Here is a 15296-nt window from a genome sequence, read left to right on the forward strand (position 1 = left end):
CGGCTCGGTTGCTCGATTTGATAGGAGTCTATGTGGAGGGCTAAGGGAGATAGGAGAATTTGGGAGCGTAACCCACGCTTCGGATAATGTGGAGGGAAGCAATTGAAAAATATAGCTGCCGGACCTGAGATGGATGGCCTAGACTTCAGTGGGCCTGTTTGCGGGGAAGAAGGAAAACCTAGAAATTAGAGCCCTGAAAAGACCCGGAAGGTGGGGTGAAATATGGGGGCGGGGACAGACTGGGTCTTTAGTGGCAGACATCAATCAAGCAGTCAATCAATCAACAAGGAGAGGACCCTGCAACTGCACCACACCGAATCGGACCTTTTCACCACCTTTCTCTTTCTTTTGCGTCCTGCCGCAATAACGGTACCTCTGTTGATCTCCGCTCAAAAACAGCCCACTCTACAGCCAGTCAGCTTGCTACTTAGACATTGGCTAGGTGCCTCCAGTGCGTCAAGTCCGTTTCGGTTTAGCAAAATAGGCACAAGGTTCATCCGATGGCTGCCCCGACGCTACCAGCGGTTCGGGGTTTCGCGGCTCGCGGTTGGTTGGAGAGACTCGGCACATGGTGGGGTTGACTGTTGATTTTGACGCGAACTGACAAGTCGTCAAATGTTTACATTGCGACTCCGATCACGGTATTTGAGATTTAGTCTCATACTAGCCCGAACAACATTGTCCACTTTCTTTGTTGACAGTGTGAAAGCAGAGGAAATTAAAGGCTGGATTTGTCAATGCGCACACACACAGCAGGCAAAAGGAAGATACTAGACAGTCAGTCAGTCAGTCAGGCAGCAAACGTCAAAATGCCGAACCCCACCAAAGACCTACACACGGTAGACGAGACTTCTTTTCCATACATTTTCGAGCAGAACGCCACCGTTCAGCTCAAAACCTGCGAGGGACTCATCCGCTGCAATGTCTACCGACCCAAGAACTCTGGCCCTGCACCGGTTTTGGTGACCTACGGCCCCTACGGCAAAGATATTCATTATCAGGAGTAAGAAAACAATCGAGATTGAACCTGAAACCGCCGCCTACGATCCAAAACAACTGACAAACTCTACTCACAACCAAAAGCTTTCACTCCAAGTCATACGCCGAGGTCAATCCCAACCACAAGTCCGACCACTCAGCTTGGGAGACCCCCGATCCGAAGTTCTGGACCAGCCATGGCTATGTTGTGGTGCGCGCCGATGAACGCGGCCTTGGCCAGTCCCCCGGAGTTCTCGACACCATGTCCCGAGGCACCTCGGACGCCTTCTGCGAGCTGATCGAATGGGCCGCCGACCAGCCATGGTCCTCGGGCAAGATTGGCCTGTTGGGTATCAGCTACTACGCTGGCAGTCAATGGCGTGTCGCTGCTCGAAAGCCCAAGGGCCTGGCTGCCATGGTTCCCTGGGAAGGAATGTCCGACTATTATCGCGACCGCTGCCGTCACGGCGGTATCTTGTCAAACGCATTCATCAAGTTTTGGTGGAATCGCCAAGTCATTACGAACCAGTACGGCAGGCCAGGCCGTAGCGCGAGCAACTGGGGGCCAGATACCATCGAGGGCGACCTGCCGGCTGACGAACTCGAGCGAAACCGCAACGATCAAACCATCGACAACCAAAAACACCGCTTCCGGGATGAGGAGTACTACGCCTCTAAGGAGTATGACATGGGTGACATTGAGGTTCCACTGCTGTCGGTCGGTAACTGGGGCGGAATACTTTTGCACCTGAGAGGAAATATCGAAGGATACATGCAAGCAAACTCCGAGTTCAAGTACCTGCGTATGATTACTGGTCGTCATGATCTCCCATTCTATTATGACGAGGAAGTGGAGATCCAACGTTCGTTCCTCGATGCATTTCTCAAGGGCGAGGATCGCGTGGGCTGGGCCACCAAAGGCAAACTTCCGTCTGTTGATCTGGTAATGCGAAAGGGTAATGTTGGCTTCAACGACGCGCAGGCTGAGAGGGCCTACACGCGCCGCACCGAGTCCCAGTGGCCCCCCGCTAGCACCGTGTATACAACATATCACTGCCACCCAGATGGTGGCCTGTCCACTACAGCACCTTCACTCTCAAGACGCACAAAACTTTCATACCGCGCATTGGGCACACTGGCCAATCCTTCCTTTGTCTCCTTTTCAACTCCCAAGTTTGAGACCGAGACTGAAATCACGGGTCACCCTCGCGCACGTCTCTCGGTCTCAGTCACACCCGACGCTGCGGGACCAACGCCCTCGGAAATTGACCTGTTCATAACCCTGCGGTATATTGGCCCTGATGACAAGGAAGTATTCTATACAGGTACAGCTGGAGACCCTGTGCCACTGTGCAAGGGTTGGCTACGAGTGTCTCTCCGCAAGGTCAATGAGTCCCACCGCAAGCATCGCGCTTACCTACCCCACAGGGAATACACAAGTGCCGACGTACTTCCCGTAATTCCTGGAGAGGTCTATACGGTCGATGTTGAAGTCTGGCCTACCAATGTGATTGTGGAAAAAGGGGGTCGGGTCGTGTTGGAGGTGGCTTCTGGCGACACACAGGGGTCAGGCATCTTCTTGCATGACGACCCAGTCGACCGGGCGGTGGAGAAGTTGCAGGGTGTAAACAACATCAACTTTGGGCAGGGTCTGGACAACTATCTTGTTCTTCCTGTAATTCCATAGTAAGCTAGTAGGTAGGAATCTTACGTGGTTGGTTGGTTGACTGAGGTGATCCACTACCTTATGCCACGTTCACTTTCTTTCTATGTGATACTACCCAGCACATGTTCACCTAGGCATATAGTTGTGGGAATCAGTTGACCATTCACTTCATTGCAAAGACCCTCTTCTACCCCAAAACCGGATTTGATTTGATATGCCATGTAAATGTTTACTAGTTCAGTAAGCTAGTGTTTTAATTCCCCATGTTATAATACTCCCCTGTTGTATTCCCCCACATCCCCCCTCAGCTCCTGGCACGGATTGCCCAGTCGAGGCCAAGCCTTCTCCTCCTTGTCGCCAACCGAAAACCCCGCCCCAGACTCTGTGCATAAGTCTGGGGAAATGGGGAAAGCTGGGGTTGCCAAGGTATCCCCCTCCACATTGCGAGACAGGGGATCGAGGCCACGGTCATTATTATCGATTTATCTCTGATTGGTAAAGATGACTGCCAGTCGAGATCACATATTAGAAGCACAAGATGCCTCTCGTATTCAGTAGATTTTTATAGCAGTCATCAGTCTCATGAGTCTCTGTGAGCTCAGTGTTACTTCGCTGCCCAAGGTGCAACTGGGCCGGGCATTTGAATATAAATATCATAATTGAATCCCCTTGTCAACGGTACGGTAAAGTTGCCGTCCACTCAGGCCAAGAGCCCTTTTCGACCATGGATAAATCAAATGCCACACACGTCGAGGATGGTTTCGAGACGATAGCAGACTATGACAAGGGCCTCAAGGTCGACCGCTCCAAAGTCAATGTCAGCGGCACCGTGCAGCTTACTGCCGGCAAGATCGTTTACATCCCATCCCCGACTGCAGACCCCAGAGATCCCCTGAACTGGAGCACATGGCAGAAGATCCTAGTTATGTGCTCAGTATCACTCTGTAAGCCACTATCAGCTTGATGAAAATCCCTTGGTCAAACATACAATCCAGTTCCAAGGTCTAACATGGCCACCCAAACGCACCAAAATACAGTCTCCGTCGTCGCCCTGGGAATGATCAGCGGGTTCGGTGGCCTCCTCAGCATGTACATACCCGAGTACTCCAAGATCGGCAAGGGATACACCGAGATCGGCTACCTGCAGTCGCTGCCCAACATGACCATGGGCTTGGGTAACCTCTTCGGCATGCCCATCGCCATCGCCGTCGGCCGCCGCAGCGTTCTGCTGTTTGCGACTGCCGTCATGTGCGCGGCCATAGCCTCGTGCGCCGCCGCAGGCACGGCCGCCGAGAACTACGACTGGCACCTCTGGTCCCGCATGATCATGGGGGTGGCCGCGGGCCAGAGCGAGGCCCTGGTGCCCATGATTACGCAGGAGATCTTCTTCCTGCACGAGAGGGCCCAGTACCTCATGATCCAACAGACCATCCAGACCATCGTCGTCGCCATCTTTGTCCTGTTTGCGAGTCCCATCGCCGCCGCCATCGGGACCGCGTGGTGGTACGGTCTGGGCTGCATCTTGTGCGGCCTCTGCTTCATCGTGGCCTTGTTCTTCCTCCCAGAGACAAAGTACTACCGTCCACAGGCGGCGTACCAAGAGTCTGCTGCATCCAGCAGTGGTAGCGGCAACGAGGCATGTGATGATGGTTACCAGCTGCAGACGGAGCGGCCGCCGCTCGACTTTGTAAACTTCGAAGCACGAACTTTCAAGTCCGACATGCGTCTGTGGATCGGCAAGCCTGAGTGGGACAAGGCTTGGGTTGTGTTTAGGGATGCGTGGACCATGCTGTTCTTCCCCAACGTCTTCTGGGCCATGCTGGTTAACGGCATCACCCTGGGTGCCAACGTGGCACTGAGCATGACCTACAGCCGAATCGTCGAGTCCCCTCCGTACAACTGGCCAGCCTCTTCTGCCAGTTATTCTAACGCTGGACAAATCATAACCTCATTGGTTGGTAAGTCAAAATCAAGTCCGGGGATGATTTAAAAACAACTCGTTCCTTATGCCAAGGGTCTAGATCTCGTCTTTGAATGCTCGCAACTGACAAGAGTTTCTTCGCTTCATCTCAGCCCTCCCAGTCTACGGTTACGGCTCCGACTGGATCATAAAGTGGTTCGCCCGTCGTCGAGGCGGCATCCACGAGCCCGAGACCCGGCTGGTCCCCGTCTTCCTCCCGATCTGCATCGGCGTCTTCACCATCGTGCTGTACGGCGAGGGCGCAGCGCACCCGGAGAACTACCACTGGTTCACGTACGTGTGGGCGCTGGCGGCCTACTACTTCACCTTTATCGGCGCAAACATCGTCGCCATCACGTACCTGCTCGACTCGTACCCGCAGCGCGCCAGCTCCCTGCTCATCATCATCTGCGCGCACCGCGGATTCCTCTCCTTTGGCGTCAGCTACCGCCTCTGGGACATGGTCGACGCCATGGGTTACGACGGCGCCTTTGGCATGTTCGGCGCCCTCACGGGATTCATGGGCGTACTGGCTGTTGTGCTGTTCTTCACGGGCAAGAGGATCAGGCAGTATACCGGTCGCTGGGTGACGGTTCATGATAAGTCTGATTGAAAAAGCTCTTCTGATGGTGTTTTGCGTTATGCTATTGCTGAGTAAAGTCCCCTGGAGATGGAACTTGAGTATTGATTACATGAGCGATTGAAAGATTATGATGAATTGATGAATTTTTGCTTGTATTGCCGTGGCAGCCTGTTTGTAAAGGCATGTGAATGACGAGTTTACATGTTGATTCATCATGTTTTCCTTTGCGTATCCGGCTGACCAAAGTGGGATCATGAGTTGCACTAATCTCAGTGTTAGTCAGACTATTCATAGTTTCACCAGTAAGTTGGAGTTACTTTTGCGTTACCTCGGTCTATTTCGGTTCATATTCCCTTGCTTCTGCTCAATTGAATCGGCAATGGCTGACAGATTGGCGGCGTAATCTTGTGAGGCAGATACTACGGGGTATTTCACCACGTGAAAAGTTGAGTCGTCAAAAGCTTGAAGCCTATCTCTAGAGATGCACAAGATTGGGGAATAAAAGTGGTGAAGAGTTGACTAGGCTCAAAAAATTGGAAACACGACTCTGCGCAAAGCAATGCCGCCCAACAAAACAGCGTATGGCGAGACTGAAGCCATATCTTAATGGCCCAAATACCAAAAACAGCATGGTGAGAAAGTCAAAAGACATAAGCAGCTGACATGACTCATCTCTACAATACAAGTCATGAGCCAGAACAAATCTTGGGGAGCTGGGACTTGGAGGAGACCAAAGGGGTCGAGTCATCAACGCTCCTTCATAATGGCAGGACTGGCCCAAATTCTAGACTAGTTCTAGTATCCATATGAAATCTCTGGTCATGATTACAACACATTTCTAGTCAGCAAAAAGCTTACAATAACTGAAATAGCTAGAGTGAACGCAATGGAGATAAGCTTTGACTGTTTGGGTTAAAGGCTAGTTTGGTATAATATCATGACTCTTTGACCTCAGTAGATCTAAAGCTTGAATAGAATATTACAAACCAAAATGCATATAAAAAACAGAGAAATCACCGGTTCGAGCCAATACATGAACACAACTTCTTCACTCTTCGGCGAGGTACACAAAATTCCAACAGACCAGCTGGTGCATTTATCTTTTGCTTTTCCCATCTAACCGATACTCACAAGAGGCGTCTCTGCTATTCCTCTCAAGATGCAAATCAAAAACATTCCCCTGATTGTTGCGGCCTTTGCCTTCGTCGCTATCGCTGCTCCTAGTGAAGATGCGCTGATCCGAGCGAGGCAGTTGAATCCTTGCTCTGACCCGTTGTAAGTGGAAGGGAGGGTGTGCAGACAATCAACGAAAAATCAATGGAAATAATTCTGACAGCGAAAAAAAAAACGGGGTTATTTAGTAGGTGCACATTTGTAGGCACTGGGTGCATTTGCCCCATAAACTCAAAACACCCGCCAAATGGTCAGAGCAAGCGCGATAATCTTCCTTCTGATTCTCAGTGTTCCCAGTAAGTTTGACTTTCTGAAAATTGAGGGAAGACCCCTTAAAAGGTTGATGGGAATGATTCTAACCAGCCTTTTAATTCTATAAAGGGGATGCAAACTTATTGATGCCGGAGGGGATCAAGCGTGCCGTTGCCCGCCAACACAAGAGATACTTTGAAGTGGGGAAAGAATACACACCTATTCGAGTATATTACCCGCCCTGTCAAGCCGCATAGAACTGAGGGGTAGTACGGCGGATATGGTCAAGAAATACAACGTGAGACAATAGCCTTTTATGGAACTTTGGTGTGAAACACCTTAAGTGGATAGCTCTTATAACAAACTGAACCAAAGAATATTGTTGTTCGTTGGCGTTGCAATATGTCAATCCATTTGAATAAGTTTAAAAAATAGGTAAACGCAAGACAGAAGAGCTTCTTATAGAGAGCCTAGGTCTATATGACGTAAGTACAAGTCATGCGTTGGTCCATACAGACAACTACCTAAGGTAGATAGATGATCATACTAATTTTATTAAACGTAACCCCAACGGACATGCTTTCACTCCCATATACTCCCATAGCACCGCCACCAAAAGTTGGTTGGAGGCTGGAGCCGACATACACGCAGACGACACACTAGAGATGTCATTCCCACCCCGATGGTTGGTGACAGTAGGAACAATGTTTCCTAAGCGGGAGATGGATGCGCAGAACTTCGTGGCCTTGGTTTCGTCCAAGTAGCTTGGATGCTAGAGTTTTGCGCGTCGTTCGTGTGGGCCCCTGTACCAGGCTGGGGCGAGTTCGAAGGTGCGGCGAAGGACGTGACAGGACGCCCGGGCACGTGCGCCGTTTGAGCTTGAGAAGTTAGCACCAGTGAAACCGTTGCGATCGACGATTTCGCAATGTTGTTGGGGAACAAGGCTTCTGTCCATGTGCCAGAGACGGTCCTTCTGAGTCTCCAAAATTTAGCCATCCACGTGCATCTTGATCCATGCCTTGAGTCCCTAGTAATCAAGGCCTAACTCAATCCACCTCCCTCTAGTTGCTTGATACTTTCATGCGCTTTATGTGCAAAAAACCAGTAGATCAGTGCATAACTCGTGAGTAGCTCCTCACTGAATAGCTGCGGGTAGAATGAAACCATAGCATATATCAAGGCTACGCATAAGTCAATCACAGTCGAAGGGTTCCCCAATCGGGGATGAGAATTGCGAAGAACTAAAATGCATTGAAAACAGGCAGCTATGGTGGAGAGCTGTCCCGTTTTGACGAAGTAACCCAACCAAAAGAATTTCCCATCCCCGGATAAAATCATAATCTCCAAACCCCAAATCATCCAGTAGTCCGCCAGTCACAACCCAAGAAACTCCAGTAAACTCCACCCAGGTTTTTCTCAAACCCAAAGCTCTTTGATCATCTATTTGCAGGTAAGCTTAACAGCCTTGCTGTCATAAGTGCAGCGGTTGTCGTGCTGAGCCGCAAGGTTCTGGAAGCCGCCATCGCCCTTTGCCTGGAAAGTGTTTGCTCCAGCCTTCATGAAGAAGCAGTCGTAGCTGGTCTTGAGGAGGCCCGACTTGATCTGCACGGACGTCTTGCCATCGATGTTCGGGGCGGTGTAGCCCATGTTGTAGCAGACGGCAGCCGAGTAGGCCTTCTTGTCGGCCTTGGCCCACATCTCGGCCGTGGTCTTCTTGGTGAAATCCTCGCGGGCCTTGTCCCAGTTCTGCAGACCCTTGATCGCATTGCCGATGGCCTTGATGGCGGCGTCGACGGCCGCGGTGGCTGCTTGAGAGCCGGCAGTGGTGAGGATGGCGGTGGTGATGGGCTCGAGGCGCTTGTCGAGGACGGCGGCCTCTTCGCCAGCGCTAAGGATGGCGCGTGCCTCGATAGGAGCATCCAAGCCCTCGTTGTTGAGAACAGGCTCAGGAGCGGCGATGGGCGAGGCCTGGGCGGCGCCGACAAGGGCAATGACGATGGCAGAAGTGAAACGCATCTTGGCGAATTTCGTTTGAAGAATCGTAAAAAGAAGAGATCAAAAGAAGAGAATCGAAGAAAGATGCAGAAAGATCAACTTGCACAATGAGAATTGAAGATAGATCCAAAGAAAAAAAGCTGGTGAGGAAATGAGAAAAGATACAAAAGAAAGAGATAGATAAGGAAAATGTAGTGGAGAGATAGGAAATGAACCGGATGGTGAGGAGAAGAGAAAAAAAAAAGTCCATCAAGTCGATCATCTCGAGGTCTCTTTATACATTTTCATGTCAACATCTTTCACGGCCTTGGACCTCGACAACTTCCATTTGAGACTCTGTTCCAAGTAACTGCCCGAATAGGCGAGTGTCAAGAGCACCAAGCGGAGCCCCTTCACCAGCCAGTTGCGGTACTACGCCAACAATCCACGGCGGCGACTTTTTTTCTGCAACACACCCTATGAACTTGCAGCCATACTGACTCAAGATTTCACCCTCCGATGATCTTGGCATACTCCATCGGCTCATCAGGCGAGCGGAAGCGGGCCCCCGACGCGTTCTGGTACCGTGGCATCACAGCCGTCAAAGGGGGCGCCGGTTACGTGCCGAGAACCTAAAATAAAATTTTAAGTACGGTTTCCTTACAAGGGGGACCGTTGTGGCGATCCGCCTCCCTGCCAAGCCTGGCAGGTCTTGAGATCTAGGTGGTAACTAACGCATGAACCAAGCCTGGCGGTACCAGACCAATTGATTGGGGTTGTTCTAAATCCGGTTCCCTGCCTTATCCACAAATTCGACGACTGCCGAAGGCGAACTAGAGAAAATACACGATGGTAGGTGATCCGTGTGACATTTATGCGGTTCGCATATCCTTTGTGGGGTTTGTTGTCGACAAGGGATTGGTGAGGCAACATTTCCCCATCCAAGAAAAAAGCCATCTGTGCAGCCCCTGTGCCGTTCTTGTATGAATTTTGGAATGTAGTTGTGGGTGTCACCGCCTTCGTCTGAACTTTTCGCTCAAGCCTTCCAAAGACCTAAGCCATGTTGATTGAGAACCATTTATTTTTGGTAGTGACACTAGGTCATCGCTGGGCTCCAGCTGACTCGTGAAGCTCTCAATTTTGCGGATCCTGAAAGGTTTCTTGATGTCGTCACGCGTTGCAAGAGAAAAGGGGGTTCCAAAAGACATAGCGATAACTGTGGTAATCGCATCCGCTGTGGCGAGCAGACATCTAAGAATATCTCTCGCTCAGCACGTCGGCTGAGCAAAGTAAACAATGGGAACAATTTACATGCAACATTCTAGCTCCCAGGCCAAGGAAACTCCCTTTGCCCCTCAACTTTTAAGGAGGTGGCGAGGGACAAGTTGTGAATGGAGAGAATGTCTTGGAGTTCTGCCTCTCCGACTACGCGCCTAGTTGTCGATACCTCACTGTTTCATTTTACAGACCTTGATCTATTTTACAGAGCAGACAGATGATACATCTCGTACGGAGCTAGACCACCCATAACATCTACAAGTGAATTATTTACCTTTGAGATTGCCAGATTGGGTGCAGTATACCACCTGAGATCATCGTTGCTTTTGAGCTGCTTATTTGTAGATGAATAACCATGAAGGAGTTTTAACGTACTTGGACGCGGTCGACTGTGAGCTCTTGCTTCCAATCACGGTCACCAGATTCACCGGCGGCGTGAGCTTGTGTCAAACATGCAGGTTCACAATCCAAGGGAGAAAGAACTCGCTGTTAACTTTTCAATTTATACTTTTGTTTCATGCACCTCTTTCTCTTGCCTGGAGATCAACCGATCGACTATCTAGAGATCGACAACGTTAAACATACCTAAGGAACTACCTCGATTCATGACCCTGGTTTCGGAACTATAAACCTACCGATTGAGCGAACCGCAGTGTAGATCACTCCACGCGGGGTTCCCTGGACGTCAAGTCATGCATATTCCCCTATTTGACTTTTTTTACTAGACTAGAACTTTGAGTACACGATCCCGCATAAAACAAAACCAATCTCGTCTCTCTAGATTTCGGTGAGTTTTTATATGATTGTTAGGTTGCACAAACTCACGTTAAGTCTATCAAAGTGCTGTTTTGCACATATGTAGACAAGGTTGAGCGACAACCGACTTAATTGTAACTGAGCTCAATCGGCGTTTCTGTTTTCCAAAACTACCCGTGGAGAAGGCTCTGTAGTGGTGCACACGCAAACATCAAGTATCCCAATGCGTGCAGTCGAAATCCACATAACACACAAAGCGCTGCATTGACCTTTTGCCCTCCCAATCTGTGTAAGAAAGATGCTGATTTGTATTCTTACAATGATTGTCATCCATGCAAGACAGAAAAACAACAATATTACTTTCATGTAGCAGTGATAGGACATCAAGGACACGCAGTCAGTTGTATCGCTGATTTGCTCTTGATAGTTTCCCCTTCATCTCCTGGGGCACCACCAATCCGCAAATTGCACCCATCGCGCAGCCCCCATAGACTTTATAAACCAGTTACTCCGGATGCGCCCAAAGCCCAGTGGTGGGATTCTCAAGGGAACGATCTACGGCAGCAGTTTAGCGGAACGCCAATGTTGTAAGTGACGAGATATGGGTTCTATGGGTAAACTTACTGAGGAATGTGATCTATCTATCAATGCCCCTCAGGCCCAAGCTGTCCGGGAGCAAGGCCGTTGAGGGCATTTGGGGCAGATCGCATGGGCGTAGGACCAAATCCTCAACCGAGATATCCCACCTTGCCCTAGTTTGATCTTGATTGCTTGTCGAGAAGGTAGATCTGCTGGAGAATCCGATTGGTGAAAGTGCTCTGGCTTCTACATCTGCTATGTTCGCACTCCCATGCCAGTCCCACAGCCTCTGCCATGTTGACTTCACGATGAGCATGCAAATCGGGCCAATGCACATGAACACAAGCCCGATTATTCCAACGACGGTCTGGCTGTCCAACACCATCGCTATGCGCTCTGTAGTGGGGTTTCGGGCTGATGAATGGCATGCAAGACAAATGATCGCAAATGTTCTGGAGAACAACAGGATGCTTTTGGCATGTAGATCATTCAGCTACATGGCACTGCAACAAGCTGCAATTAAAATACCTACGATGAACTATCGTATTCGCTCTATCTTGTCAAAACTGTGTCAAAACCAGAAATCAAAAAAAATCAGCTAACGTGCAAGCAACAAAAGCTGGCACCAAAGCCTAGGTAGAATGGTAGATTGCGTGGACAAAACCTGCCAGCTTGTGACAAAACTGGATGCTGACATAAAAGCGACAAAACGGGGTGTGCTCTTCAAAACATCAATTGGGAGATTCCATTGTGCCTTTACTGCCAATGACAAAAGCAAAAACGCTTGTTGTTTCTGCTTGCACTAGCAAAAAGGTCTCTACGGTTGTGAAAAAGTTGGCTGAGGTTGATTGATTGTGGTTTAAAAGGAATGTAAGGCCCAGTTTCAGTTGCGTAACCTCGGAATTTGGGAGCTTGTCAAGACGACAAGATATTAATTTGGTCGTTGGGATGCATATATTACCTTCTAGAACCTATGTGCTTGTTTTGCATCACCGACCAGCTTAAGTTGGCCTTTCGCTGAAGTAGAGTCGTACAGCTTTTACACAGGCTGAAGATAGTAGGTGTTTGGCGCAGGCACAGGGCTGCATGTCCTATTGGTAGGTACCAGGTACCTAGGTAGATAAGATGGGAACTTGCCAAAACCCAACCCAGTGACACAGCCTGAATGTCCAAGCCTGCCTAGCCCCTGCATCCCACCAGTCCTGCATCTTGCAAAATGTACCAGAGTCCATCGCAGATGAATCCCCTCCCGAGAACCTGTCGATCAAGCAGCTATCACCACACCAACAACCCAAAACAAGGCGGATAGGAACCGTGAATTCCGGTGGCATGATTTTAGCCCAGTTCTGTCATCCCCCATCTGCAGGTTGCGCTGCACCCCAACTACCTAGTTAGGAAACTTGACCAGCACACGAAATGTCTTTTCTCCCCGCTTTCCTCCCCACCCACCAATCTTGACAGCTTTGGTGGACTTGGTCAAGCTGGCTCAGCCCGAGGAGTTACATCAGGTTTGTGGCTCCACCAGAAGGCTTGAAGCATCCGACTTCCCCTGGCCTGACTTGTCGCTCATCCGGCTGCGACCTCCCCAGGGAAACGTGGAGGTGAAAGACCGGACGTTGAAATAATTCACATTTGTATATTTCCTAAGAAGACATATTAGTCATTTCAGTCCATTCTTTATGTGAAAGAATTTCATCAATCAACATAACAGGCCACGAACGGACGTACAGGATTCCATTTTCATCCTGCTTGACCCGTAATATGACTAGATCCACGTCCTAAGAGGATGCCGATTTATGTACGTTCTTGTCGACATCGAGTAGCACCCAGGATTTCCCTTGTTCTCCAATGTTCACTGGCGTATGGACATAATCTTTTGCCCAGTCGAAATCGCGGTCGAATCGCGGCCTCATGAAGTCGTTTGCAAGGGTCAAGGAGCGAGCGAGTGGTGGGCCAGGAATGTGTTGGACGTGAACGCGGAAGCAATATCGCACTGGCTTCGAGATTAACGACGGAGTTCCCTCGCTCGCTGCCACAGCCTCTTTGTTTGGAGGGTCCATGTTGCATCGATTGGAAGCTGAAAGCCAAGTCTAGAATGCTGTTTGGCGGGGAGAGTTGGCAAACAGAGCACAGAACGAAAACAATCCTTTGTGAGCGGCGAGCACTGAACCTAATTCAAGTTACACATGACGAGCGCCAAGACGAAGATGCGAGGTTTCGCCGGAGTGGTTGTGCATGCAAGCCATGGTCTACGGAACGGGGCTAGTATTAGGCTATTCTAAAGGGTGTAACTTGGCTACCTAGATTGGTCGGCAGCTCATTCTATGAAGGTACTACAGGAAACATTCGAACAGAAATCAGTATGGTCGTAGGTTTGGAGCCTTCGTTCTGTTCTCGAAGCGTGCGTACATATTTCTTATTTGGAACTGCGCGAGGATTTGACCTTCACGATCCTTCCAAATTGGACATATACGTCCTGGCTAGGTCTGCTGTCATTTTTCAGATCTCACTCGTTGTCTGGATCTCTTCGGAGACTGTTGAGTTAGTATTCATCTTCCACTGTTATTCCTCGGTTCAAACATTGTTTCTGAGCAGAGTGTATGACCCCCGTACCCTGTATCTAGGCACTGCCCCTGGAATTTGCTCATTAGCGATTGGACTTAGATGGGAAAGGTTTTCGTCGAGATCTGAGAAGTTTCAACGGCACAAATTGGAATCATTTCGTCATTGTTCAAATCTTGGGCGTTGAATTGAGAGAGTGGATAAGACGGATCTTGATGAGAGTCTCTGTAGCGCTTATAATCATGGAAATCTGGGGAATACTTACAGAAATAATCAAAAGCCGGTATCACCAAATACTCCGAGAAAGGTTGAGCTAAGTACCCAGGTATACCAGAGTCACTCGTATCTTCGGTAAATTTACAGCAGTTGTGCTAACGATACTTTACGAGTCATTCACGCCAGAATTATCAAAATAAGGTAAACTAAAAGCCATCCCGTGAAATCACTTCTTCCTTTCGTCGTTCGAGGATCGTGAAGGGGAGACCATAATGAACGCGTATCTCACCCACGTGTTTGCGGGTTAATTGATATTTTATGTAGAAGTACTTGGTGTTGGCTTAACTACCTTACTTGGTTCCGTATGCAACTCCTGTATAGAAACGTGGATTGTCAGGCCTTTATAAGGCCCCACTCCATGACTACTACCCTTTGTAACCTTTTCTTCCGATCAATCAACCGAATAAGGAGCAAATCTACCCATATTGGTATAGGTGCACCGTAGGTTAATACCCGGCCTTTAGGCCCCTTAGATTCCATTTAACAATAACCTTACTAAACACTTTGATTTTTGATACCTATCAAAGAAAGCAATTCTTAGCGTGTTTGTTTCTTTTTTTTTTTCGTTAAAATAAAAACGCTGTTTGTTCATGGGTAGAGATGGGAACGGGTAGGTCATGTGTACAGCCACGTGATCTTAGTACAAGTAGCAGAGATTTCAACAAATCTCTGCGGGATGACGATAATTTGCTAGTAATAATACCGTCGCGGTAATATATTTATCACTCCGCTCATTATTTTATGAATTTACAAAGTTGATAAAAACAATTAATGCCTTTGTAGATTAAACTTTGAAATAGAAAGTGGCTTTAACCAAACCAAAAATGTAGAGTCCCGAGGTAGACTAATCGGCATATTCCGGATGTTATTATTATGGAATAAAACAGGGGTTTTGCTGGTTATACGGATTAGGTATATTACCCTGGTCCTTACACGCATTGGTCATTATCCTAGTAATAAATCTATATTGAAATTTTATTTTGTATTTATGGCCAGCTTTGACCTATTTAAAGGTATAAACCCACTAAATATAAATACAGCGTATGGTCTTTTTTTTTTCTTTTCTTTTTCTCAAATCGAGGTCTCTTGGTCTGGCAGCCTCTCTTTCACATGTTTACCGGTTCACTCTCATTTTCGTCTTTCTTTACCTCTTCCCGTCCGTCCAGGTTTAGAAGCTTAATTCTCGAAATTTTAAGCTAATATCCACTCGATTCAAACCGTTTTCACAATTAAATCAACTTTATAATTCCAAAAAAGCC

The 15296-nt window shown here is 48.7% G+C and overlaps 3 protein-coding genes across 3 annotated transcripts; 2 read left to right on the plus strand and 1 right to left on the minus strand.

Annotated features, from left to right (window-relative positions):
- The first annotated feature begins 345 nt into the window (after positions 1-345).
- On the plus strand, positions 346-2780 carry PgNI_07369 (uncharacterized protein). Its single transcript, XM_031127382.1, has 2 exons — positions 346-1003; positions 1084-2780. Exons 1-2 carry the CDS (start codon positions 738-740, stop codon positions 2663-2665), a joined length of 1848 nt encoding a protein of 615 aa, XP_030981574.1. The 5' UTR covers positions 346-737; the 3' UTR covers positions 2666-2780.
- A 588-nt stretch (positions 2781-3368) lies between these two features.
- Positions 3369-5217, plus strand: PgNI_07370 (uncharacterized protein; the record flags this gene model as incomplete). The annotated part of the gene is made up of 3 exons (XM_031127383.1): positions 3369-3588; positions 3682-4602; positions 4718-5217. The coding sequence occupies 3 exons, from the start codon at positions 3369-3371 to the stop codon at positions 5215-5217; spliced, it is 1641 nt and encodes a 546-aa protein (XP_030980924.1).
- Positions 5218-8052: 2835 nt separating this feature from the next.
- PgNI_07371 (uncharacterized protein) lies at positions 8053-8628 on the minus strand (the record flags this gene model as incomplete). The annotated part of the gene is made up of 1 exon (XM_031127384.1): positions 8053-8628. One exon carries the CDS (start codon positions 8626-8628, stop codon positions 8053-8055), a length of 576 nt encoding a protein of 191 aa, XP_030980925.1.
- Between the last annotated feature and the right edge of the window lie 6668 nt (positions 8629-15296).

This window comes from Pyricularia grisea (assembly GCF_004355905.1).
Source record: "Pyricularia grisea strain NI907 chromosome Unknown Pyricularia_grisea_NI907_Scaffold_4, whole genome shotgun sequence".
In the NCBI taxonomy this organism is placed as follows: Eukaryota; Fungi; Ascomycota; class Sordariomycetes; order Magnaporthales; family Pyriculariaceae; genus Pyricularia; species Pyricularia grisea.

Excerpts from the sequence above, each read along its gene's own strand:
- PgNI_07369 (XM_031127382.1), top strand. The coding sequence starts at position 738 with ATGCGCACACACACAGCAGGCAAAAGGAAGATACTAGACAGTCAGTCA. Across the intron at positions 1,004-1,083 it reads AAAGATATTCATTATCAGGA|CTTTCACTCCAAGTCATACG; the intron begins GTAAGAAAACAA and ends CACAACCAAAAG.